The sequence below is a fragment of the Pagrus major genome, chromosome 11 (assembly GCF_040436345.1).
Source record: "Pagrus major chromosome 11, Pma_NU_1.0".
In the NCBI taxonomy this organism is placed as follows: Eukaryota; Metazoa; Chordata; class Actinopteri; order Spariformes; family Sparidae; genus Pagrus; species Pagrus major.
Window position 1 is genome coordinate 22647082 of NC_133225.1, and position 27768 is coordinate 22674849.

The 27768-nt window shown below is 40.6% G+C and overlaps 1 protein-coding gene across 2 annotated transcripts in view; it reads right to left on the reverse strand.

Moving 5' to 3' along the window:
• Window positions 1–27768, reverse strand: part of anos1b (anosmin 1b) — a 48134-nt gene that overhangs the window by 9575 nt on the left and 10791 nt on the right. Inside the window, exons 2-7 of one of the 2 annotated variants that reach the window (XM_073476763.1) lie at window positions 24120–24167; window positions 8791–8853; window positions 7918–8122; window positions 6728–6912; window positions 4389–4518; window positions 684–777 (exon numbers count right to left, since the gene is read on the reverse strand). In XM_073476763.1, the coding sequence (XP_073332864.1) occupies window positions 684–777; window positions 4389–4518; window positions 6728–6912; window positions 7918–8122; window positions 8791–8853; window positions 24120–24167 (725 nt within the window). Of the gene's footprint in view, window positions 1–683; window positions 778–4388; window positions 4519–6727; window positions 6913–7917; window positions 8126–8790; window positions 8854–24119; window positions 24168–27768 lie in introns of both variants that reach the window. The other variant, XM_073476762.1, reaches the window with a different exon arrangement.

Consider the following 27768-nt stretch of genomic DNA (forward strand, 5'->3'; position numbering starts at 1 on the left):
CACAGCTGCACTGGCTGCAACATGATCCTTTGGGGCAACTATGACTGTCAGAGTTACGTCCACTAAAAGTGCATGTTTTTGCCCCTGACAGGCTGAGGTTTTTATTCAAAGTGTCTGACAACATTACAGAAATGATTTTTGTTGAATTTTTGTTGAATTTTTGTTAAAAAGTAAAATCTTTTTTGTAACCAGACACACAAGTCTGAAATCTCATGTCTCATGTTGATGGTCAAAATCAGTTAAATATTCAGCCATGACAGTGGAAATTAATTCTTGCTAGCAGTTCCTCTACGTTAACTCCTTTCATCCAACTCTGACTCATGTTTCAACCATCTTCTTCCAAAAACATTACAAAATGGAATCCTTTTATTTAACAAAAAGGTCTTTCTTTGTAGTAATTGTTTCTGTAATTTTTTCAGACACTTAGAATAACAACCTCAGCCTGTCAGTGGCAAGAAAAAGCACTTTTAATGGATGTTACTTTGACCGCTGCAGTTGCCCAAAGGATTACTTTAACCACTGCAGCTGTGTCACGGCTGCCAGCCGAGGCGATCTACTGGATAGATTCAAAAACTTTTGGTAAGTATGAATCTATTACAAAGCAAAACATATAAACGTAGGGCCTAGGTGTAAAAATACCAGGATTCCCCATTAATCATCTTTCATCTGGTGAGATAGCCTACCTTTCAGTGAGCTGTGCCCCCGGTTGTGAGCCTGTGTAGTCTAAAGTCTGGTTGCTCACTCTGACATTATTTGGAAGTTCTGGAGGTGAGGGGTCTGCAGGGAGAGATGGTCAGAGAAAAAAGATGTCAAGAAAGAAATGGCAGAAATTATCAGCAAAATAATAAATGCAGGTACTTTATCAGCCCTGCATGTCTCCACCATGAAGATATTGCATACAGACAGCCAGGCAAAGAGAAGTCTGCAGATCATGTTGTTTGTCATGCATTGTCCCAGTGGCAAGGAAGCATTAAAACTATATAAAGATTTTGTGAACACTAATTGAGGTTAAGATCGTTATTCCCACGAAGTCGAGGCCGTTCACCAGCTTGACTGAATTGTCTAATAACTTGATTTTAATGTGCTGCAGTGGAGAAAATATAGAAACCATTCTGGGGGGAAAAGGCTAATTTCCTCCTGGTCTTAATCAAGTCTACAAAGATTAGATTAGATTCATAGCATCAAAGCTGAGCGATACCAGAGAACCCTGAAGCTTCCATTTTCAGTAGCTACCACAACACAGACCAAACGCGACCACCGCTAAGTTATTGTTGCCTCTGAGATTAAATCCGGAGGCCACTCGTTCTTTCAACACTGGCTGTGTCTCATTAGAACCTCGAACCCCAATCCTGTATTTGATTAAAACTACAAAATGCATCTGATTAGAACTACAACCCCCATGGCAGGCCTCCCACAGGCCACGGACTGCGCTTGGCTGACCCAGCTGCAGAGATCAAAGTTAGGACAACATATCAGGGCTGCGAGACCTGGCCTGTTTGTGTGTGCATGTGTGGTTTTTCTTTGGACCAAGCAGGGTGTCTCTCAGTGCCAACAGTAATTGAACCAAACTTGTTCTTCTCTGAGGGCCTTTTTCATTCTGTGCGTCTTCCTCAATCAACTAATTCCAGTCCATTGTTTCATGAGACGAAGACACGAAGATGAGTTTTCAGATCCAGACATTCCCTCCTAATTACTGCTGGCAGGTCGTGTGCAACCCTAACATCTGAATGAAGAGGAAAAGGGATTTTGAAATTCAAATTCTCTCTCTGGTTCACATCAGGTCACAGTGGAGAAACTTCAACCATCCTGACATCTGCCAGCTTCCTGATTTGTGACCCCTGACCTCCAGCCCCTGACTAATCAGGCCAATGAACTGGAAACACAAGACTCTGACTCTGATCAGATGGTATTTACAATGTCTAAGTGTGTCTTTAACCTTTAACCCTGGCCTCAAATATGTACAAAGGGCACACATGCATACATAAACACACAAACTTAAAGGAATAATTCAATGTTTTTGGCGCTTTCTTGCTCCAAAGATGAGAAGATATATAACACCAGTAATTGAATGTAACTAAGTACATTTACTCAAACACTGTGCTTAAGTACAATTTTGAGGTCCTTTACTTGAGTATCTCCACTTTCTGCTAATTTGTAGTTCTACTCAACTACATTTTGAAGGCAAATATTGTACTTTTTATCCACCATGTTTATTTGACAACTTTAGTTACTAGTTACTTTGCAGATTACATGTTGCATCAGAGCCAAAGTAGCTCATTTTTTAAATCAACTGATTGTGATAATCAGAAACAAGCTGAATATTGGATCCAATAATCAATCAACCTATAGTATACAGTGTATACACACATAAATAAATATATACTTTATCTGTACTCTTGATACTTGAGTAAATGTTTTGCCAAAAAATTACTTTTGATACTTAAGTACATTTAATATTAGATATTTCAAGACTTTAAGTCAACTACTTTTAGTATTAGCACTTTTACCGAAGTAATATTTTATCTTTACTTTTACTTATTATGACTTGTAGATACCATCTCTCATTTCTGTCTGCTGCAAATAAGGCTATAGCTAGCCAGCACCCAGCTAGCATCGCTTAACCTTAACAACACTAAAGTGTGAAAACTACACTTTGTGGTTTCTGTGAGGCAGGTTATGTGTGGGACAATTTTCAAAGTGGTTGCTTGCTTGGAAGCCAGCAGCCGATTAGCCTAGCCGAGCACAAAGACTGGAAGCAGAGGGAACGGCTAACTTGGTTCCATCTAAAGGTAACAAAATCTGCATCTCAAAGCATTCAGGAGGAATTGAGTTTACCCTCAGCCTAATAATAACAACATCATCAACATAATAATAATAATAATAATAATAATAATAATAATAATAATAATAATAACAATAATGATAACAATAATAATAATATCCCACATAATCCCCTGTTAAAGCACAAACTGTAGCTTTCACAATTTGTTATTCATGCTAAGATAAGCTAGCTAACCAGCTACTGGCTAAAGCCTTAATGTGGCTTTAATGTGGTGCTTCTGGTGGGTGTAACAGGTAACATTTGGCCACTGACATACACACCAGTGCAGACCTGCATGCAAGCAAGCTGTTTGGTTGATCAACTTCTTATCAGGATATTTTCTCTATTCTATCCATCAGAGTGTGGGTTTACATGTCAGAATAGTAACATTATTGCTACAAGTGATCGTCTAGTAGAGCATAGGAAAAAAAAAATCCTCTTTGAGAGACTTGAATTTGCACATCTTATAATTGTCCCATCTGTTATGCAGATAAATCCAATTCTTTCAGGATGTTGTGGTTTGTTTATACTGTCACTGGGTTTTAAATGTTTTTTCGCTTACTGATTCCGTCAGTGTTTTCTTTGGATGCATGTGTTATAACCTTAATCCTCGAGCATAAAAAAAGACAACTGTTTGTATTCACTTAGATGGGAGAAACATCATTCTAGCTTTAAAGGACATGAGAGTGGCACCAGTCTTCTCATCTAACCCTCAGCAATAAAGCGAATGAGAGTTTTTTCACAAAACGTCCAAATATTTCTTTAACAAGCTGCATATTATCTAAACTCCATTAGAAGCCTGAGGAATTTGACTTTTTGGTGTTTTGTTGAAGACGGTGGAAAATGCTATCTCAGACACCTCTTCATAATCTCCCATAAGTGCTCAATTGATAAAGAACCTTTTTCCAAAGCTCGGTCCAACCTGAAGTCATTATTCACATACAAACATGCTCTAGCCAATCCTGGCAGGGGATTCATATCACTAGCCAATCCTGGCGCAACACCAATATGACCTAAGTCTGCTAAGCATTAGAGTGAGGACCTCCTACAGTGTGTGTGCATGTGTGTGTGTGTGTGTGTGCCTGTCTTACTCTCACTTTCACCCTCTCTCACTGACCCACTCCAGGGATTTCACTCTGGCACTAAACCAACTGAAGGAGCATGTGTACAGTATATGTATGTGTGTGTCCGTACAGTATGTGTGAATATGTGCATGTGCAGTTATGTGTGTATTTTCTGTTTCCTGTCTGTGTTTTATGGACTGGCTGATGGTTCTCCTGCTGTGTGTACCTTATCCATCAACTCTGAGTGAAGGAGAGAGAAAGAACAGGGAAGGACAGGAAGGGAAGTGTTCCCGAGTTTCAGGCGCTTCCTCAGAGGGGTGTAATATCTCTCGTAAAATGACACAAATGGAACACAAGAATCTGTGTTTTGCTCAGCGTCTCATGACAGAATATCAAAATTCACAGACAGGTTACGGGAACATGCAGAAGGAGTCATCTCTCTCTGAAGACCAGTCATAACAGCCCTCTGAAGAAAATTAGTGCATGTGTTCAGACTGTATTACCTTTACTGGAGATGTAGTGTTTGCTGGGTGTGGTGAAGCCTCTGCTGCCGTGGCTGTTGATGGCTGCGACTCTGAACTGGTACCAGCGCTGAGATCTCAAGTCTGACAGAACCACGTCTTCAGACAGGGTCTGTCAAATGACATGAAAATACTTTTTGTTAAAGATTTTGAGCATTTACAGTCTTATCATTTTTCTTCACCTGGCAGATAAAATTACAGTATAAAGACAATAACTGTAACCATCTTTGGTAATCACAGTTCGTTTGTTAATGATTGCATTAATCGGGCTATATGATTGTTAACAGATTAAAGAGTAACTTAATACTCTCACAAAAATCTTGACCACCAGTGGTTTAACTTCTCATTTTACCTCAGTGATGTCCTCGTGTACTCCGTGACATCACTGTTGGGTGTAGTTAAGGTGCAACAGGCTAAAAACAGCAAAACACTGTTTTTTGCCTGGTGTCCCACTACAATTGTTTTTTCTTTTTTAAATATTGTTTTTCTAATTTCAAAAACAAACACTCATCATATAGAATATAGAAAATATATCTTGAGAAATAGGTATTTTTCCCAGAGAGCACACAAACCAGAGTGGCACACATATGAGAGTGCTATGAACCATCTCATCTTGGCAAGAAAGCGAATATTCATACTTTGCAAAGTGTCAAACTTTTTGTTTAACATTATTCCAAGTTTTTAATGCTGACATTTTTTAGGATCAACACCACAGACAACCTGTCATGGTCATCATACATCTCAACCCTGGTAAAAAAAAAAAAAATAAATAAAAATTCACAGAACTGGTTTTATTTCTGAAGTAAAGAAAGGTACATTTCCTGTGCCAACTTCTTGTAAACTTTCACAGTGGAACAATAGAAACTGGTTTGTGCATGGCCCAGGACAGGAAGACTCCACAGCTGATCGTTAAAACCAACCCGAGAATCATTGGTACCCAAACTACCCATCTCCCAAGCATTAGTGATATTGGTGAGGTGAGATGGCTGCACAGAGCCCAAAGGATACTAAAAGAGCCACCCCAGCCACAGCCTGTTCACCCTGCTGCCATCTGACAAGAGTTACAGAAGTATCCGCTGCCGTACCACCAGGCTATGAGCAGCTCCTTTCCTCAGAATGGGAGACTTCTTCTCGTCCTCCACAGTCCACCATGAATAGTTTGTTTTTGTGACCTTATTATCATTTATCCATTTATTTGTATAGTTGTTTTTGTGTGATTGTAGCTTAGAGAACTACAGGTAGGGTTTTGTAATTTGTCTTTTGTTTTTACAATGACAATAAAATTAATCTCATGACTTGAATTCACTGTTATTATAATTATCTTCAGCTATAAAAACAGCTCACTTAAATCCAAGCATACATTTTCTGTCATGTCTCACAAATTCATATCATATCTTCCCTCAAAAGCATGACATAAAGCCTGGTGTACTTTTACACATATAAGTTTCAAAGTCAATGAGCTGGAAAGTCAGATGAACACAGCCGGACTGGAATCCCATCTGATAATAGCGAAATTAAACGTTTTGCCAAAATTATGGTTAAAATTGCTAAACATTCACATGTTTTGTCTCACTGACAGCGCAAATGTAATCACTGCTTAAAATCTACTCATCCACACACACACACACACACACACACACACACACGAGCTGCCATCTATTTAAGTCTATAATGAGCGTTCAGTCATTCAGACTCAGCCGGTGGAACGACTGTGGCTGCCTGTGGTTCCTTTTTAAGCTCTGCTTATTTACCTAACCTCACACAGGCACACACACACATGGACGTACAGTGCACACACACACACACGCAGATGTACGGTTTACCCTGGCAGAATGGGAGACTGGCTGGGGTGGAGAGGTTTAGACAGCAAGGCAGCAGACGGATGAGGTGGAAACACAGTCTAACATCCATCTCCATAGCTGAGAAGTTTCATCATTCGAGGCAAATTGAGAGTTATGAGGTAAAGATATGTTACAAACTTTGTGGCAGTGTTCCACTGTTAAAGGCACAGGCAACAATCTTTATAGCTTCAGTGCCTCATGGGACGTTGGTTTCTTCTAGCAATTAGCTTCCTGACATCAACATTGCCACAGCTAATACCCCCCAATAATATAGAGAGGTCAGCATTAACAGGATGATAAAGTATCTCTCCAGAAAACAATCAAAAAACATGGATAAACAGTCACTGTATGCCTCACATCAACTCCAACACAATGGATATGTTTCTTTCTAAGTCTTCATGTTTTCAATAGCTCAAACCTTCTAAAGGTCAAATAAGGACAAAGGATAAAAGGTGAGAGGATGCTGGTGACTGTAGTTACCATGGCAACAGTTGTCCACGGAGAGGCGTGGTCTTCACTTGGATGAATCCCGACGTTCCAGCGGGACTGGAGCATGTAAACGATCGGCTCCACGCTGACGTTGAACTTTGACACCCACGCCACCTTCACATGACCCTCTGAGTCCTCCATGAAGCTCATCTCTCTGCGAGGCTTCAGGGGAACACCTGGAGGAGAGAGAAGAGATAAGTTAATTTATTACATTTTAATAAGAAGGGGCAAACAGAAAAGTGATTATATTTGACAGGTAGTAAAGCAAGTAAAGCAAAATTATTAACATCACTCAAACAATGAATTGTTATGGCTGCCCAATCTCCAGCACACAGGCGTCTGAGGCAGTTTGCACTCCAGACTAGATCCATACAGGCTTTAACTGGAGCTTTTAACCACGCCGGGGCTGTCTGAGGCTTCAGATGCAGTCAGGCAGGCAGTATTTAAGGATCTTTATTGCATTAAATTCCATTTCACTCATTTGGCAGGCACTTTTAACCAAACTGACTCACAATAACTACATTTAAACACCATAGAAACAAGCTAGATGTCATCAAGCTTTGGAGGAACATCCCTCCCAAAGCTCAGTGTTTTAAGTACTGCAACAAACACTGGCGGTCAGTTATAGCATATTAGCTGACATGAAATTGTTTTTTAAAGGAGACCTATTGCTATATGCTTGTTTTTTTCCCCTTTCCTCCAGTGTTTTATATAGGTCCTTGTTAATGTAAAAGATCTTAAAAGTCTGTAAAGATCTGTAATTGCATGTATTTTTTTGCCTTTCATGGCTTTATGGATAGGACACCTTGAGAGATGAAAGGAAATGGGATGAGAGAGAGAGGGAATGTCATGCAGCAAAGGGCTGAAAGTCAGACTCGAACCCTGGGCCGCTGCAGCGAGGATAAAGCCTCTGTACGTGGGTCCCGTGCTCTACCAACTTAGCTACTGGGGCACCCATGTAAACCTATTCTAGAAGTAACCAAATATAAAATTATGAACCAGAAAATGAGCATAATATGAGCATATAATCAGCAGCACTAACTAAATCAGCCCGTTGTCATGCTTACTGGAACAATCAAAACTTCTTCAAACTATTTCCATCAGCTTAGCAGCCGCATATAATGGAGCCCACAAGAGGTTACAAACAAGACTTAACCAGCTGCAAGGAAACATGCCTTTACCTTTATATAGATTGGCTGGGGCTTGGCAAGTGTGTCCACAGCCATTAGAGCAGCATTTCCTGGGGGAGGGACAATGCTGGTCTGAAGAGCAGCTCTCCACACAGGCTGCAGCAAACCCAGTGGCTCGCTGAGGCGGAGGGCAGTCACCCTGACGGGACGACCTCAGAGAGGTCAGAAACTCCCTGCTGGTCACACACTCTGTCTGCTTCTGAGAGAAAGAACAGGGGGGAATTGTTATTACTACAGTTGACACATAACGGAAATAATACGTAATGTATGAACACACACAAGAGGGCAGAAAAACACACAGAGGAGGTGAAAGTGTTTCCTTTGGTAAACTCCTGCTGACTTTGAAGGCAGCTCTTGAGATCTGGTCTGAAAGGGGGTGTGTTTAACTGTGTGTATTTAACCGCGTGTGTGTGTGTGTGTGTGTGTGTGTGTGTGCGCGCGCGCGTGCGTGTGTGTGTGTGTGTGCGTGCGTGTGCATGTGTGTCTCTCAATGTCTATGCACATGGCTGCAGATCAGCTTTAGCTAATAACTCTGAATTACCCTGTGTTCCTAACCAGCCAGCCAGTCATCCGTCCAGCCAGTAACATGCTTCAGCTATTGTGATGAAAAACTAATCTGAAGACCACAGCGACTGGCTTCACAAATAATCATTTAGGGCCACACACACAAAATACACACTCTCAAATGTATACGTTTAAAAGCTCACAAATATGTTATTCATAACACAAGCTTTCATAAGAAAAAACTGCTTCATAGTGCCAACAAAAGCAAGTTTCTGGACCAGGTGGAGTGACACCGCCACCGAGGGTGTTGTGACTTACACACACAAAAACACACACATACACACACTCTTTCTGTTTTACCTCACAGGACTTCGGAGAGAGGACCTTCCTGGTTTCCCACAGATCTTTGCATGGCTGAAGGCACTACACATAAACAAATGAAAAGAAACAAAATATGAGTCTTTAAGGCGCATTAAACTAAGGGTGTCACAGTTTACACTTGTTTCATCACCCATAAGTAAAGAAAACTAAATTTGTGCATCAACACCTTCTTAAAGCAATGGTTTAACATGTTTTTTTTAATTTGCCAAATATTGCGTTTTGATTAACGATTAGTGGGAATGATCATTATCACAATTTCAATTTCAAATCGAAATCCTGATGATGTGACGTTTGTTTGGGTCTGTACCAAACAAACATCTTTTCTACAATCTTAATCAAAGATCTTAAAAAAACAGTTTGACTCTCGCCACTCGTACAAGAGTGGTCTCAATCTTATACACTCTACACTTCAACTCTACGCCAGAAAGCAAAAACAAGCACATTTCCATAAAAGTCTGACTTTTCCTTTAAATAGCTGAGGGTTGAAGAAAAAAAAAACAGTGTTAGAAGAAGGATAAACGACAAAGTGACAGCGGGTTTTAGACCGAGCTTTTACCATTTAAGCAGGTAGGGAACACAAAAGAAACACACACTCCTAAAGCACACATGCACACACTCATCTGGTTTGCCACCTCAGTGAACTGGTGAATGATGGCTCTTACCAAATTAAAACCAGACAACATATAAAAACTGCGGTTTCACCCCCAACCTCCTCCCCCCTGCTCTCCCTCTCCCTCTGTCTGTCTCCCTCAGCGTGCCTGGCTTCAATCATTTCTACAATTTATTCCATCGCACTGATTCCAGGGGAACAAATGGAATCAACAAAAAGCCATAAAAGCTTCATCTTTAAACAAATAAAAGGCTACTGTTGGATGACAAAGTCTCCAAAAGCTGTTTTAAATTGGCTCATTTGCAGACTGATGACTATAAATATTCCAAATGACAAGTGTGGGCTTTGAGGGGTTATCATCACACTTGAGCACACATTCAGGACCACATAAACGTTTATTTTATGTACAAAATAAAGTACAAATACTACAAACTTGTCACTGGGATTCGTACAGCATCAACAAACCAAAGCCAGTGAAGCCACATGTGCTGGTTTTTCACCTCTGGGACATAAAATGGAGTTTCACCGAGAAGCGTGATAGCTGTTTAATGTTGTACCATCGGGTCATCAGATTTAAGTCATGGAAGAAAAAGTTTGAGTTAGCTTGAAGTGATACTCCACCCTGAAATCTCTCCGTGGAGTATTAAACACTCTGATCTGTAGGTCTGAAATGTGGCTGGAACATGGTTGTAATTTGTTGGAGGAACGGAGGCTGCGGTCAGCTCAGGTTGATGTATGTTACAATGGATTCCAATAGTGATGAAACACCGGAGGGAAACAACTCAAACTCCTTCTATACTGTTCATCAAAAAACATTATCACCATGCTTTTTACCAATATCAACACACATCTGAGTTTTCTAATATTTTTTCTTGATTTTAAAACCTTTATTTGTGGGTACTGCAATTATTTCACATTCTTTCACATACTGCTGATAAACAGGTAAACAAAAATAAAGGAATGAAGTTGAATAAAGTTTGTTGTCTTGCTATGACACAACTTACTTCCCTCTGTCCTCAGACATCAATCTGTAAAACTGTAAACTGAGTGTAAAAGCTGGATGAGCACACATTTGTATTATGTAACTTTGAAATATAGAAGTGTATGCAACAGTTTCATGTATAGTGTATTTTGATAAAGGAGTTACAGGTGGACTGTGCTATGAAATTATGACCGGATGTAGGTGTCAAAGCTAAAGTGCAACACACATCTAGTGCTGCAACAAATAGTTGAAAATTAATCAGCATCTATTTTGATAATCACATGATCATTTTGAGTCATTTTCTAGTAAGAAATGCAAAACATTCTCTGGATTCAGCTTCTTAAATGTGTTTTTTAAAATGAATATGTTTAAGTTTTGGACTGCTGGTCGGACAGAACAGCACATATTGAGCTGTCACCTTGGGCTCTGGGAAACTGAGAAATTGAGCATTTTCACCATTTTATAACATTTTATAAACTGAAAAGTTAAAAATGGTGAAATGATCATCGGTTGCAGCTTACACACATCGTATCACTGGCAGTGGCACACCGGTTCTGTCAAACAGAAGAAGTAGTCGGGGTACAGGTGCCAGAATGCGTAACTCATTGGAGAAAATGGGATAAAATTGCTGCTTTTCAGGAGAGTTGATGCAGTCAGTTCATTAGTTTGTCAGGCTGCCAGTGTGTGGTCTTTCACAGGTGCTCCTGATTTTGACAAGTGTCCCTTGAGGCATCACAACCTGTCTGGATGGCCATGGTATTTAGAATATAATAAAATGGTTAGTCCGCTTATTGATCAACATAAATACTTGGACATGCAATGATGCGATGTGTGCTGCAGCTTCTTTTTTTAAATGTACTTTTTTTACAGGACAACAGAACAGAACAGATGTTATAATACCTCATAACATTCAAAAGACATGATCACTGACCCCCTCTCTTTTTTTATTGAAAACACAGACAACATCCAATCAGACAAGCAGAGTATAACCAGAGTCCTTTTGGTACGACAGACCTAAATCCACAAACACAGACATTTCTGCCCTAAAACTGACCCAGACTGCACACAGCTATTCAATACAGCCTCAACATGAGATATAACCTGAGGAAAACACAAAACTCCAGTAAGAATAAATAAAAAATGTGCCATGAGTATAACAGTTACATCTGAATCAACCAATCTACCAGGTGCCAGGACAAATGTAGTCAGACATTCCCTCTTTAAAGGCCAGAAAGGAGCCCAACACTCCTTGTTTGACTTGTTTGAAAATATTCTCTCCCTATTACTCATTTCAATTTAGCTATTACTTTCATTGGCTCAATCTTTTTCCTTAAAACAGTGTGGTGCACTCGCAAAGTTTCTATGGGCTTGTCACATTAAGATCCATTAAAACTGCAGAGCTGACCACAGCCATTGTTCTCCCTGAACAAGGAAATTACAAACCTTTTACAGCTGCCTTTGAAGCTTTTGTCTGTAAAGGATACAATTAGAGAGAAGTATCACTTTAACTTATTTTCCTTTTTCTCCTCTGTAGGTTAATTATGCATTCCTCAAGGAGTCTGGGTATGAGGAGACAGGGAGATAATACAACACACACACAAGCACACGCACGCACACACACACACACACACTAACACACACACACACACATAATCACACAGGATTGTAACCAGATCCTGAAGTGTGATGTGTTTCTTCAAGGAGCTCTCGTGGGTCTCTTCAATCGACCACGTGCTGCGAAGTTGTCAAAATCTCCCCAAAAACACCTCATACACACACACACGCACACGCACACACACACACACACACACTATCTTGCATCCAAACCCAGCCCATTCTGCACTCCCCCCTCCTCCTCAGCTGCCACTTTGATCAGTTACAGACATGTTTAATTTCTCATTCCTCTCCTCTCCTCTCATCCTTCATCCTCCCCAATACCTCTCTCTTCCTCCCTTTCTATAATCCTCTGTTCTTTTTGTCTCCGGTCTTCACATTATCACTCGTCTTCTTCTCCTCCTGACCTCTCATCTCTGTGCTGCCTTCCTCTACTTCCTTCCTTGCCTCATCTTGACACCTTTTCCTCTCCTTCTTCTTCTACTCTCCACCCCTGTAAGGCTTAAACTACCTACTACTAGGTGGGAGCTACCCAGTCCGGAGGTGTCTTAAGGTTATAGGCAGTCGTAGAAATTGTGCTAACATGTAAATGTGACATCCTGGTATGATCATCCTGTTATTAAACATAAAGCAGTGTAGCTCGAGTGCTCAACAAATCCAGGTAAATCATCATAATCAGGTGAAGGAGTTGTGCTCAATTAGTGCTGAGATGTATTTTAATAGAAAGTAGGTTGGGTATTGTGGTGAATGGAGGTATGGGATGCACACCATGTAATTACGATATCACAGGTTTGAGTCCTTTTCCTGTCATTGTCAAAGACTCTTCATTAACTATCATAAATGTCAAAGAAAAGCAGTAAATCCTGACATTTAAGAGGCTGGAATCAGCAACATCAACATGTTTAAATTCAGATTCTAATAAAAGCCCAATACAGTAATGTTTTACTCATAAGTAGGGCTGCAACTCATGATTATTTTCATTGTCAAAGTCTAATAAGATGACATCCTCAAATGTCAAAGATATTCAGTTTACTGATTCAGAAACCAGAAAATATTCACAATTAGAAGGTGAAAAAGAGAATTCTGACTTTGTTTTCTTCAAAAATGACTCAAACCGATTAATCACTTATCACTATAGTTGGTGATTCATTTAATAGTTGACTATTAATTGATAATATTTGCAGCTCTACTTATATCAGATTATTTTTACTAGTTTTACTGAAGTAATGAATGTGAGTATTTATTATTTTACATAGTCAGTAGAACAGCAGGGAGAGAGCGGTGAGGGAGGGGAGGAAGGGGGAGTCAAGGCTAATAGATTTAAGATGAAAACACTTGTGATATGTAGAGGGTACACACCTTACACTCTCAAATATCACCTGGATGTTGTAAATCACTTAAAGTACCAGCACTGTATTTGTGTAAGAGGAGCTGAGAGACGGACGGACACTTTGGCCTTGAAGGCGACATGATGAGTTATGTGTGTGAGAGAGACACACAGCAGAGGTCAGAGATGTTACTGTTTAACACACCAACACACTGTAACAACAGAGCCCAGATTAATGACCATGTACGCGTGTGTGCACGGTGTGCGTTGGTGCTCCTCAGATATCTGTATAATAATTAATCACACACACATACACACACCTTGTCTCTGGGGCCCCCCGTGGCCTCTCCTGCTGTTTTATGGCCTCACCTGCCACGATAGAGGGATGACAGCCACACTCAGCAAGAGGGAGGAGAGGAAATGGGAGCGGGAGGGGAGGAGAGATGTGGTTTCGAAGTGGATAGAGGGGGAGAAGAAGTGAGTGTCAGTTGAAAAGGAGAGAAGAGATGAAAGACGAATAGTGAAAAAGGTCCAGAGAAAAAGGTGGAGGGAGAGAGAGAGGGAGACAAAGAGAGACAGCGACAGGCCAGATGTGCTCACTCTCCACTCACAGTCACCAGTTCAGTGGGTGCAATGTGAAAAACTATTTATGGTAATTTATGTGTTCAGCTTGTCATCAGCCCATCAGAGTTTAGTTTCTATATTTTCGACCCTGCAGTACATATGTGCAGCATTCAGGACTGGATGTACTATTCTTTTATTTTTGGTGCCAAAAAGAACAGCAGCGCCGATATCAAAACATCACTATTTCAAATACTTTTTAAAATGCTGTTTTCAGTTCCGCGAATAGAAAACTCATCTACAGCAACCTGTTTGTGTAATACTGCTGACAAACCAACCGACCAACACACATGGGTGAAAACATAACCTCCTTGGCGGAGGTAAATATGCGTCGCCTCTTTCTTTCACTCACTTCAAAAACAAATGCACATGCGAGCAGGATCAAGATATTAAGAGGTACTAATACTGCTTTGTTCACCAGGGGCTGCCAGAATCAACAAAATATTAAAGTTCCTTATAGCTGCTTTAAATAATGAAATATTATATGGATAAATCAGGAACCGTCTGCTCAATTTATTAGACCTAATTAGTTGATTCCAGCTCTCTGTACTTAAAAAAAAGGTATTGTGGCACAATTCCTAGTCCTGGAAGCATTTTTAAACATCTTTCTGTAAGTGCGAATGAACTGTGACGTCTCCATGAGGTATACACAGTGGTTCCAGCAAGTATCTCTTGAAGGTGAGACCAAATTTCAGATAAACCTGGTTGCAATAAAAGACGTTTTTTCTTCTGTAAAAAGCAAAAAATAACTTGAAAGTGACTTTCCATCAGCGTTCCACCTTCAGCTATTTTGAGAACTAGAAAGCTCTGTCTGAAGTGAAGAACAACATCCTCTTCATGTTTTCTCCTGCAAAGTTATTCAGCAGATTTCCTGCGAAATCTGACCTGGTGGCCCACATTTTAACATGCAGTCCAGTGGTTGATGTCAAGTAGTGAATGTGAGGTTAAAGCTGTTTTTAGAGATGATTTGTCGGTGCTACAGTGCTTCATTCACCAGTTGTAACACTGCCACTGTGTACTGCATGTACTGTATGTAAGATGAATCTAATTTTTAAAAATCTGCTTATTAAAATTACAACATATTCTATTCAAAGTATATTTGTCATAGTCTAGATTAAATGAAAGTGTACTTTTATGATAAATGAGATTCTACAGAACATTTCAGTGGACACGAATATGCTTTTGACTACATTTTGAATATGCACACACACACACACACACACACACACACACACACACACATATGCCATAGGTATTCACACTCACACACTTCAGGCTTTGTGGTACTTGAGTGAAAAGTAGCGGAACAAATTCCCAAAAATCCCTCCGAAAGGCATGTTAGACTTTAGCCAGACCTTTGGAAAAACATGAGGACCAACCAGAGCTAACTGAAGTCGGCGGCTTGTGGGAGGAGAGGAAAGGCTGAAGGAGAGAGAACAGAGGGAAAGAAAAAAGAGATCAGGAGGACGATCATCAAGACAAATGCTTGGAGATAGCTCAGTGGTTAACTTCCTCACCTCTCAAACCACATGTGCCCACAATGACTGAATTCCCGCCAGAGCTTTCTCTCTCGCTCTCTGTTTCCCTTAATCATTTTTTTTCCTGTGCTTTGTCTCCTTTGAAAATAAAACTACTAAAAGATGCTGACTACTATATTTCGGACAGATAAAGGAAGGAAGTATGGACAAGAGAGAAATGGACATGTTGGTACAGTAGCAGGTGGTGGACAAACTGCCTTATTTACACGAGGTTTGTGAACATTTTTAGAAGGCAAAATCAAAAAACAGATTCGGATTTGAAAACCTGTTGTATTCCTTCAAATGCCCTGCGAGCATGAGCTGGCATTTCTAACAATATTTTGACAGAATTGGCGGTTACGGTGAAGTAAATGTAACATTTCTCAACCAGACATTATATTTAAACACCGGACAAGTTTGAACAGCAGAGGGAATGGAAATGACTGTGGGAAAAGGAGGGGAAAGAAAAGGAATTAAAATTGATGTGTAGGGCTAGAGAGCTGTTGTTTGCAGCTGTTGTACTGGGTAATCCAAATGAATGACTGAGATACTTTAAAATCTAAGGAGGAGTGCCCGATTGTTGAAAATCTTTCCAACATATTCCCCTTCTATCATTTCCTTCTACCTTTTGATTTTAACGATGTGATTTAAGGGTGGACGATCTGATGATTTTGGATCGTGATCGATCTTAAATCTACTTCTTAGGTGAACGGTAGTGAATGAGGCGTTCAATGTCCTCTTACTTCTGTCTCTTAACTTCACATAACCTTATTGACGAGCAGATCTGTGCTAGGTGAATAAATCAATAGAGTGATGGCTATAGCCAACAGGGGGAATTCAAAATTGAGGAAAAAAAAAAATCACAGTTCAGATCAGGGACCGTGATTGCGATTAAGTAGATTGTAATACTATTACTTGACCAGATCGCTCATCATAACTGTGATTGTCTATATATATTAAACCAACATTTAATTTGCAGCTGAGTGAGAAGCAAACGAGGCGAGAGTCAGCAGCACCTTCAGGTCTGAGGCCAAGGTACTCTGCTGGAAAACATGTATGGTGAAGCAAGGTGGATTAGTACACACTGCAGTAGTGTACGTGTGGTACCAAACTATTGTGTTGAAGCTCCAACCTTAATGTATTGTTCATGAACTGTGGGCAGAGATGAAAAGAATAAGATTGTGGATAGAAGCAGCTGAAAGAAATTTACTTTATAGTTTGTCTGATGGCCACCTGGACATCCCAGTGGATTTACAACAAACATGTGCAACTGGGAGGGAACCCAAGAGGAAACCAAGATAAGAAGGCGATAGAGAGACTGCATATCCCAGAGTGTAAAAAAGTCAACATACATTTTGTCAATTTTGTTAAATTGGTTTCACCATGACAATCGGGAGATTCACGGGGGGAATTACAGATTGGGAGCACAGCGGGAGGAAGAGTTAAAAATAGGGAGACTCAACTGAAAATTGGGAGTGTTGGCAGGTATGGATCGTGAGGGAGTGGGGTAGAACAAGACTCATTCCTGTGCTCCTTATGCAAGAACCAAACTGCCTCTAATAAGCTGTATGCATTAAGACCACAACATATACATACAGTTTGCTCATTTACCCATGCAGAGTCTTGCTCAAGGGACACGATGACATGTGGCCAAGAGGGACTAGGGATCGAACCGCCAACCCTGCATTAATCTCTGCGGCTCAACCCTCCTGAGGCATACAGAACTATTCCAACTGCTATTACAAGTAATGTGAAGCTCTTCAGAGCAGATTATGAGGAATGAGGAAAAGAGGATGATAAGATGAAGAGCAACAGTGACTTGATAGCTCTGCTCCTTTGTTCTGCATCAGAACTGTTTGTTAGTAGACATCCCGCTGACGCACACACACACACCTGGTACACATTACTCCGTCTACTCTGTGTGTGTGTGTGTGTGTGTGTGTGTGTGTGTGTGTGTGTGTGTGTGTGTGTGTGTGAGTGTGAGAGAGAGAGAGAGAGAGAGAGAGAGAAGGAAAGAGATAAAAGAAGGAGGAGATGGACAGATGGAGGAATTGAGTGAGGGCTGTAGTTCAGTTTTAGAGAACTCCCATGTGTGTTTCCATGAGAGTGAATTCACTGATGATGTGACACAAACCATATGTGTTGGGGCAACATCTGCCCTGTGTGTGTGTGTGTGTGTGTGTGTGTGTGTGTGTGTGTGTGTGTGTGTGTGTGTGCCATCAATAGAGAGACTGTTGTGTAACAAAGGCGCAGATAAAACACCACAGTGGATGAAACAATGCTTTATCTGTTGTCTCATTTCTTTCATGTTTCTCCAATCCTGTTTTATTTGTACTGTTAAAGAGGAGTCATTTTAGAGAAATTATGCTTTATCCTTTGTTAAATTCTTATTTAAACATTCATGTATAAATAATTGTCTCCTGGAATCAAACATTTCATACTGTTTAGAAGAAGAAGAATGTATCCTCGCAGAGTATTTGCACCCTAAGCGTCCTCAAGATGAACTTTACAGTCCCCTCAAAATTTATATTCACTATGACGTTTAAGTTTTTCTGTTTTTTATCCAAATGCTTCTGGGACGCACTGTAAATTATGAAAGAAAAGGGAATTGAAATATCTGAAAATACAATATTTAAATACTTGTGAAATAATGGATTGTTGCAAGCTTTCAGCTTCTTAAGTGAAATCGATGACATGGGAAATTAAATAAATCCCTTAGCTTCAAAGCGCACCATTCTGTGTGCGTGTGTGGGTGTGTGACTTGAGCAGACAGATTGACTATGTGTTACAAATGTTAAAACTCAGTGAGAACAACCTAGTTCAGCGCTGCTCCAAGTCTGAGTTAGGACCCACAAAAGGAGTCGAGGGGAAAGTAATACCAGTCCCCAAATTATTCTGTAAAAATCTCTGTCAAAAGTTATTGAGTGTGTTACGCTGCCAAAAGCCTTTATGAGATCCTGCAGTGGAATGTAGGCTGAGACACTTTTTGTTAGATTTGCCTTACTAATGGCCCTAAAATTGGGTTTATAAACATAAGAAAAATGTAGCTCCCCAGAGAATAACTCTAAAAATCAAACTGTGCAGGGGAGTGTTTTTCCTCAAACAGATCAACAGCTCAGGACCAGTTGACTCACTACATCCTCCCTTCTCACTCTCATTCTCTTTCTCTCTGCGCACAACATGGTATGGACTAGGGCGAGAGTATTAAACCATTACAGTGTTTTGATCCCAAGCGACAGCGTCCGGTACACAGATTAACAAAAACACTGGCAGTGAGTGTCTGGTCAGTCACTGGTCATCTAAATTTTGTCATTCTTAAACTGTACTTTATCCACAAGTTTCCTGGGGAAGTTGACAGGGAAACATTTATGGGTGATACTGCCAGTGCTCCGCATAACCTCTGTAAGTAACGAAGTATGATGACAGCACTTTCAAGGCTAAAGAAGCTTTAGCTATATAGGCTAAGCAATAATTTTAGTGTGAGTAGTATTCACTGGATGAATTTGCTAACCTTTAAATCTTCATGAATGAATGATACGCCGAACCAATCACTCTAAGAACTAAGATTAGTGTCCTGTTACCATGGAAAATGCCAGCTCCGGTTAAGTGACAGGACGTGCCAGAAGTCCCGCCCATAACTCATACAAGGTGTCATGGGGGTTAGGAATAAGATATATATATGCAATGGTTTTTGTTTTTTTTTTTAAAAGTAATTTACTGAAACTGAAGTCATATGCTGCCTTCAAATAGAACTTGTGGAAAGTTGCGTACACAATATACTTGGCGTTCACATGGTTAAGTCATGACAACACTGCTGCTAGACAACAGCATCTACAGTAGAAGCCAAGGCTAACAATTTAGCAAGCTGGCAAGCAAGTAACGTAATGCAGGAAATGCAAAGGCATAAACAAGATGAGGCTGTTAGGAATATTGACCTCAGATATATAAAGTTAAGAAAGACTGTACACAACTCAAATAGTAATATATAACTAATAATATTATCAGCCCAAAAAAATAATTTCTATGACCTTCGCCATTTCTGAAAATGTTAGCAAACATGTCACAGCTCAATAACTCTTTCAGAAAATGTCCACTTCGAGGTTGTGAACACCACAGGAGGGGCTGTTCACACGGACTCTTCTCGTGAATACGGTAGTTCTTACCCAGTTGAAGGCAGCCATATACAGTCGTCCTCAAAATTATTCATACCCTTGCTAATTTTTGTGATTTTCTATTTTTGTGATGAAATGACTGCATCTTTTCAAGTTTGTTTATGAGTTATACGTGACCAACAAGTGAAAGAATGACAACAATACACAATACAAGAAATTCGTCATTTCAGGGTTATTTTATTCAAGGATTCCCAAAAAATGCCATGTTCAAAATTATTCATACCCTAGTCCAATGTCTTTCTTTAATAGTCAATAGCATAGCCTTTGTTTTTTATGACTGCTTTGAGACGATTCTTGTATGTGTCCACCAGTTTCCTGCATGTCTCCTGTGGGATGTTTGCCCATTCCTCCTTTGCGAAAGCCTCAAGCCGGATCAGGTTGGTCGGTTTCCTAGCCATCACTCTGGTCTTCAAGTGATGCCACAAGTTCTCGATGGGATTCAGGTCAGGACTCTGACTTGGCCATTCTAGGACGTTGACATCATTGTCCTTGAACCATTTCTTCACTACCTTGGCAGTGTGTTTGGGATCATTGTCTTGCTGGTACGTCCAGTTGTGGCCAAGCTGTAGTTTCTCAGCAGATTCCTTCACGTTTTCATCAAGGATCCTGATGTAATCTTCCTTTTTCATTATTCCTTGGACCTTGACTAGGTTCCCTGTGCCACTGGAAGAGAAGCATCCCCATAGCATTATGCTTCCACCACCGTACTTGACTGTGGGCACAGTGTTCTTTGGTTTATATACTTCGCCTTTCTTCCTCCAGACATATTGAGCATCCATATGGCCAAATAACTCCAACTTGGTCTCATCAGACCACAGGATGGTTGACCAAAAGCTGGGATCTTGCTTCAAATGACCTCTAGCAAAGGCCAGGCGAGCCTGCACATGTCCTCCTGAGCAGCGGCGTCTTCCGAGGCCTATGTCCATGGAGACCTCCTCTGTGCAAGACTCGCTCAATGGTGGACCGTGAGACCTTTGACCCTGCCTGGTCAAGCATTTCAATTAGGGCCTTGGTTGTGGTCTGGGGGTTGTTGTTGACCTCTCGGCATATTTTCCTGGCAAGTTTGGGGGACACCTTACGCTTCCTGCCACGCCCGCTGAGGTTTTTAACAGTATTGAATTTCTTGTACTTGTTAATTATGCTCTGGACGGTTGCCACAGGGACATCATACTGCTTTGAAATGGCCTTGTAACCCTTTCCTTCACTGTGGGCACGCACAAGACGTCGACGTAGGTCTTCACTGAGCTCCTTCTTCTTGACCATGATGACCCGAAATTGAGAATGACCAGAACACTTTTCCTCTATTTATACTCTTCTGGAAAGATGCTATTTTTTTTAAAGCAGTGTTTAACATTTGTTCAACAATGTTAATGGTATTTATTCCATTGTAACATTTTGAAATGACCACAGGACAAAGATTTTTGTTGAGATATTGTCAGGGGTATGAATAATTTTGAACATGGCATTTTTTGGGAATCCTTGAATAAAATACCCCTGAAATGAAGAATTTCTTGAATTGTGTATTGTTGTCATTCTTTCACTTGTTGGTCACGTATACCTCATAAACAAACTTGAAAAGATGCAGTCATTTCATCACAAAAATAGAAAATCCCAAAAATTAGCAAGGGTATGAATAATTTTGAGGACGACTGTATTAACAAGACTGAGTCTACAGCCATGCTAGCAACTCCGTGAGGCTGTATCGTTTACAAAGCTAACCACCTCACTTCAGCATGCTAACATTTGCTAACTAGCACTAAACACAAAGTGCATCTGAGGATGGATCACAAATCAAAGAACAAATTGATTTTTTGACCTGACAGTGGTGCAGATCACCAAAGTTATTTCAACCCATCCTGAGGGGAACATGATTATGAGCACAAAATTTCATCCATCCAACAGGTGCTGAGATTTTTCTTGCAAAACCACAGGTTGCCTAAATCATGGTGGAGCTAGAAGACAAGTAAGGAAATCCCCAAAGTCAGTTAATCAAAGTTACATCTTCTGGGAACTATGAATGTCTGTACAAAATGGGATGGTAATCCATTCAACACCTTAAATACTACAGATATTTCAGTCTGGAACAGTGTGGTGAACCAACCTACAAACACTGCCATCCTTAGCGCCGCTAACATGATCTAAATATTTCAAATGGTACATCCCCCATCTCTCTGTAGTTCATTGTAACCTGTTGTTTGGAGCTGTGCTTCTGATATCAAAAACAATGCAGAACTCACAGAGTAGAGAAGAGTAGGAACCTGGGAATATGTGTTGGCCTAATGAAACAATAATAAAGTGGACTGCACTCATTGTTTAATGCTCCCTAGATGCATCATCAATAAAGAAAATAGCAAGGCCTAAACATCTCCAGCACATCCTCATAACAAATACACACACCATGGGAGCATTCAACAGTGTTGGACTTCCTCCACTGTATAATTCATTATTTTGATTAATCTTGGCAATTATTGCTCAGGACTGGAATATGTGTTTTTCTGTTCTAATTTATTTTTGTTGGCCTGCTGCAGTCACTTTTACAAATTGGGCTGTAGCCACTTTCAACAGACTGTAAAACGGTAAGAATTAATAACTTTGCTATTCAAACAAGCAAGAAGAGACACAGTGTATGTCTGTGCAGTATCAGGCTGTCTGAGAGGGAAAATTGTGGTTTACACAGCGTCAGCTCCCACTGGCCAGTTTCAAAGACTGTTGTTGGACGTCGGTTACAGCGTAGTGCCACACTGCATTTACACATGTACAACATCAAGGCATAAGCCAAGGTAGTAAAGTTAAGACATGGTATTAAACTTGAAAATATTTTCCATTCTCAGCCTGTTTCTTTGTTGAACTCTAAACATCAGGAATAGAAACAAAGGACGGGAGAGAAGGAAGGAAGAAAGGATATAGATAAGTTTGGTGAAGGTCAAAGGAGCCGTGTGTTTGTGTTTTTGTTCGACATGGTGAGGGGGGTTACGTAAAGCTGAAAGTTGAAGTCTGATGTTTTGCTCAGTGTGGTATCCCCTGCACCGGTCTGTTGGTGGGAGTTTGAGGGGGGGCATGCCCTAAGCTGTTGTTGACATTAACCCTGGCTGACCTCGATGTACACACACTACTGATATACGCACTATATAGCAGGAAAAGCTCTCTCTCGCACGCCTGTTGCTTTGCTTTTCCTTTATCCGACTGTCATGTGAATTTGTGGCAAAGCTTGGAAATGTTGCCGTAAGTAAAATACGATTCAGGTGTGCTTTCAGCTGGGATGAAGCTTTTAAATAGGCCTGAACCTGAACGGAGAGTTCAGAAAACACATCAATAAGACAGCAGACAGAATCTTTCAAGAAGTCGTTAATATTGAGTAAGTTAAGGTCAGGAAGTAAAAGGTCGCGACGGACGGATATTTTTTAGACATTTTTTGAAGCTGCAGATTACAGAGCATCACCTTGTTTAGTGATCAAAAAGTGTATCATATTATTTTCACAATACTGAAGATGTTTTGCTGAAATTTCCATCTTTTAGCCTTTCTGATTTAAAACATGATCATCTGCATCAAAATATGGAGAATCAGTTTCTGTCTTGTCCGCATCTAAAACACCTTCAGTGAGGTCCAGAAATCTGTAACACGCAGGAGCTGCTGCAGAGTGGACGGACTGGCAGCTAAAAATACACCACGTGGAAACTCCTCTTCAATCAAACAATGAATTAGCACGCTCGCTCACACACACATACACACACACACACACACACACACACACACACACACACACACACACACACACACAGTGAACCCTTCTGGCAGGCAGTGTTAAGTGAATAAACAGGGGATATAATTTTTGCTCCAGGGTGGAGGGATAATGGGGATATAGAGGAGGACGTTATTTTAACTAAAAACACAACCTTTGCTATTACAGGAGCCGTGCGGTGGCTATAAAGATTCCATACCCAAAGAAAGAGAAAGACTCTCTCTCCATCTCTGTAACGCTCTGCATTGCATTGTACTGCTGTTTTGTATGTTTAGCCACTTACTACAGCCAGAAAGACAAGATTGGTTCAAATCATCATCGACTTATCCACTTAAATCTTATTTTGCATCAATGTCACCAAACTTTTAAAGCCATTTTTTATCAGATTTGATTGCATACATGCAGTTTTTTTATGTTCTAGCTTTTTTCATTTAGATATGGGTCTGGTCTTGTAAGCCTGGGTCCGTTGCCGAGATGGCAACACTTGCTTAGAAGGACTTTGTTACCAACCAAGAAACGCAGCCAAATGTGTCAGAGTTACTGTTAGCAGGAGCTGAACCCCTGGTCTTTACTGCAGCAAAGATTTGGTTTTAGGGTTAACATTATGGTCGTGAGGTTGGGGTGAAACACAAAGTGATTAATGTTTGGTTAAGCCTTCTGGGAAGTCATTACAATGTCTCTTGAAATGCAGCAGCACAAGTGTGTGTGTGTATGTGTGTATTTACCTGCGAGCAGCGTCTGTGGTTTTCACACCAAACCAGAACTTGGTCAGTCTGGAAGAGACAGAGAGGATGAGGAGGATTAACACAAACACACACAGAGGAATAAATCTTTCACAGACAAATCCTGTGTTTGACGCATTCTGCCCACATTTGACCCATTCATGTGAGACTGCTGTCTGACAGAAAGCAAAATATTGTTTTAAAAGGTCACTGACCAAATTGATTCAGACAGACACACACTCAACCTTTCTCTTATTTACATAATTATTCTCAGGGTGCAAAAATGACTTCACACACTGTGTATGTGGCTTCTGAACCAGACAGAGGCCACGTCACTTGGTGAGATGTATGTTTTCGTATGTGTGTGTGTGTTTGTGTGTGTGTGTGCGTGAGATTGTGTGTACATTTACTGCTAAGTGAGTCAAGACCACCAGTAAACATGGCCGCTAAAACCACCGTGACAGAGGGAGACGTCATCTCATGAGCACAGGGACAGAAATACAGATTAACCAAACCAGCCCCGAGTCCTTAAATCTCAGCTTTTCAAATTGTTTTTCATCCACATAAAACACCACCTGAAGGATCTTTTGTCACTATTACATCATGGTGATCAATCTAACAACATGATAAACAATTAATACCATGGTCAAGATAACTGGTAGCCTCTATGTTGAGCTTTTGATTATTTTCAATTAAGGATCCAGTGTGTAGGATTTAGCGGTACGAGGGGTGAGGTTGCAGATTGCAACACCCTTTGCCCCTTTCGCATGACAAATGTGAAAGGCCCCCTCGAGCGTCAGTGTTTGGTTGGTCAGTTCTAGGCTACTGTAGAATGGTGGAAGGTAATGAAAACATTACGATTCTTAGTTTTCTTAGTTTTTTCTTCTGTTGGTGCGGACTTTGACCTTTTTAACTTTCAAGATCTTTTACATGCACGAGAGTATATATATAACACTGAAGGAAAGAAAAAAAAGAAAAAGCATAATATAAACCTATAATTATATTTGATTAGTGACTCTTAAAATGTCAAAAAAGATACAGACAATAATGCTGAAAGAGCACAAGGCAACATCTGCAATATGCTTCATTTCCTGAACTAAAAGTACAAAACCCAAATATATTCAGTGTATAAAGCCCTAAAAAAGAAAAGAAAGAATATAATCACTGGCATCATCAGCCCAACCAGATTGTGGATGATATCACTTGTTTCCTGAATCCCCCTACAGCCCCTTTTCAATTTGTTTTTTTTTCTTCAGGAGATTTTAGTTTTAATGGTTAAAATGCAGACTGAAAGCCCTGTCAGCTGCTTTTAACTTGAGAGACAGTTAGTGTGGTAGAACTGCTGCTCTTCCCTATGAAATGCTTTGTCATCCTCAGCACAATCACGATGCCATCCTCCAACAGCAAAACAACTATTAGACTACTGGTGTGTGTGTGTGTGTGTGTGTGTGTGTGTGTGTGTGTGTGTGTGTGTGTGTGTGTGTGTGTGTGTGTGTGTGCGCGCGCGCGTGTGCCAATAGGGAGTATATGAGCCTCTAGTGTGTGTGTGTGTCTGTGGCATAAGCCATCTTAACGACTCCTAAACCCTCTTCTGAGCGCGCTGTATTTAGACTGAACCAAGCTCATCTCCTTCCCCATACACACACAGTTTTCAGGCCTTCTCCTCTTTTAAGTAGCCTTTGTGCTTCTGTTATAATGAGGGTTAAGGGGTTAGAGCCGGGGTAACAGTGCATAGGTTAAAGGTTAGAGATTAGGGGTTAAGGGCTTTCACGGCACACAAGGTGCTGAATTGACTTGTTCACTCTTAACATTCAAAACAGATGCATATTGACAACTTTGATAAAATAGCTGCTAAAGAAGCTAAACAGGACTTTGAAGTGTGACGATGATGGCTTATTTATCTTATGAGCCCTGTGGAGATGCTGCATGTGGCGACTAAGAGAATTCACTGTCACCAGAACAGCCGAGGCTCTTAACCGAAGTGAGGGCAAGATTAAGGCCGTGACATACTTTTAAAGAAGTGCTGCTTGGATAGTTCGGTTAAAAGCTTCTTTCAGACTGTAAGGCGAGGAGGTGCTGCCTCTCACAATTTCTGTAAATTTCCAAATCTGACAAGCCATCAGTCACGCCGGCCTTCTGCAGAGACCCGCCACTGAGCATATGTGTGAAAATGGTCAGCGCTCCAAGTTCTCCTCAAATTTTGTTCGCCTCATTCCTCTCATACTCTCACCCAGATCACGTCCACTGCTACAGCTGCTCACTATTGTCTCGGCTGTACAGCTGTTGGGAGCAGTGAAGAAGTGGTTAGTTTTGAACAAAGTTCTGAACAAATGAGCAAAAATTCACTCAGAAGTGCTGTCTGTGAAACAACCTAATCTTGGGAAAAATATAAGTGTATTTCTTTCCAATGCTGGTATACCTTTAAGAGTAAAGAGTATTGATGGGTCGGACACCCTTGGCTTAACAGTAATCTGTACTAGCTGTTCAAAGAGATAATGCTTGGGCTACTACTTAACCAGCCTCCTATAGAGATAGATGAGAGAGAGAAGAAGAAGAAGATAGCATTGGAGCATTAAAGTAATGGTTAAATCTCTGATGAACAGATTAGTCACAGGTCTGTAGGGAACGGGTGTCATGGTATCACTACAGAGACTGAGAAACATCTTCCTCGTCTCTCTGCACACCTCTTCTCTCTCTCATCCCGTCTTAAAGACACTTTCTGACTACACAAAACTGACACCGCCCAGGTGCTACCTATTGCATCATAAATTACCGTGTCGCCATGGATACAGGTCTTATAATAGCAGTGTAACTCACACAAAAGAAGGAGGCTCTTAAATTTCTCAAACATCTGAGCAGCTGATACAGCTCAGAGGCAATCACACTCTGCCTCTACTGATTCTGACAGAGTCGTGAATGTTAAACAGGCACCACCCGCCCTCCGCATTTTCACTTGTATATTCTGGATCCACTGGTAGTTTATCCTAAAGAAACATAAAAGCTGTATTTTTTTTATGACCTGGTCATGCTGTAAACAGGCTGTATGTCCAGAACAGAATCGGGTTTAGGAAGAGAAAAAAAACTTTTATAGGTTCATGTGTTAGGTGACGTCAGTGCCGGCCCTGACCAATTTGGTGCCCTAGGCAAGATTTTGGCTGGCGGCCCCTCGCATCGCAGTCAATTCCACAATCAGTTTTCATACACTCACACAGAAACTACATGTATGTATTCAAGATTTTATTTCTTTTAAGTCAAAAATATCACACCAAATAAAAACTGGAGAAAGAAACAAGTGATAAATTAAAAATACAATATAAATAAGGTATTGCACAAACATATTGAAGAATATTCTATTTACATACAAAATAAAAACAGTGTATTCTCTGGGAGGAAACCTTTTGCAGCAGAAGCAGTGCAAGCTGTCATTCTTGTTTAAGTACATAAGCCAGCTTCTTTTGATTTCTTCCCCACTTACTAAGACTCTGTGAACTAACTCCTTTCTTACTTTGTCAGTTAGAAGAGATGGCCAGTCAGCAGGTCTATTGGTGCAGCCTTTAGTCCTGATGCTGTGTCACCCTGGTGTGCTGAGGTAGAGGACAGGAGCACCTGATGCTGTGTCACTGGCGGTAGTGGTGAAATATTTTAAAAGTGC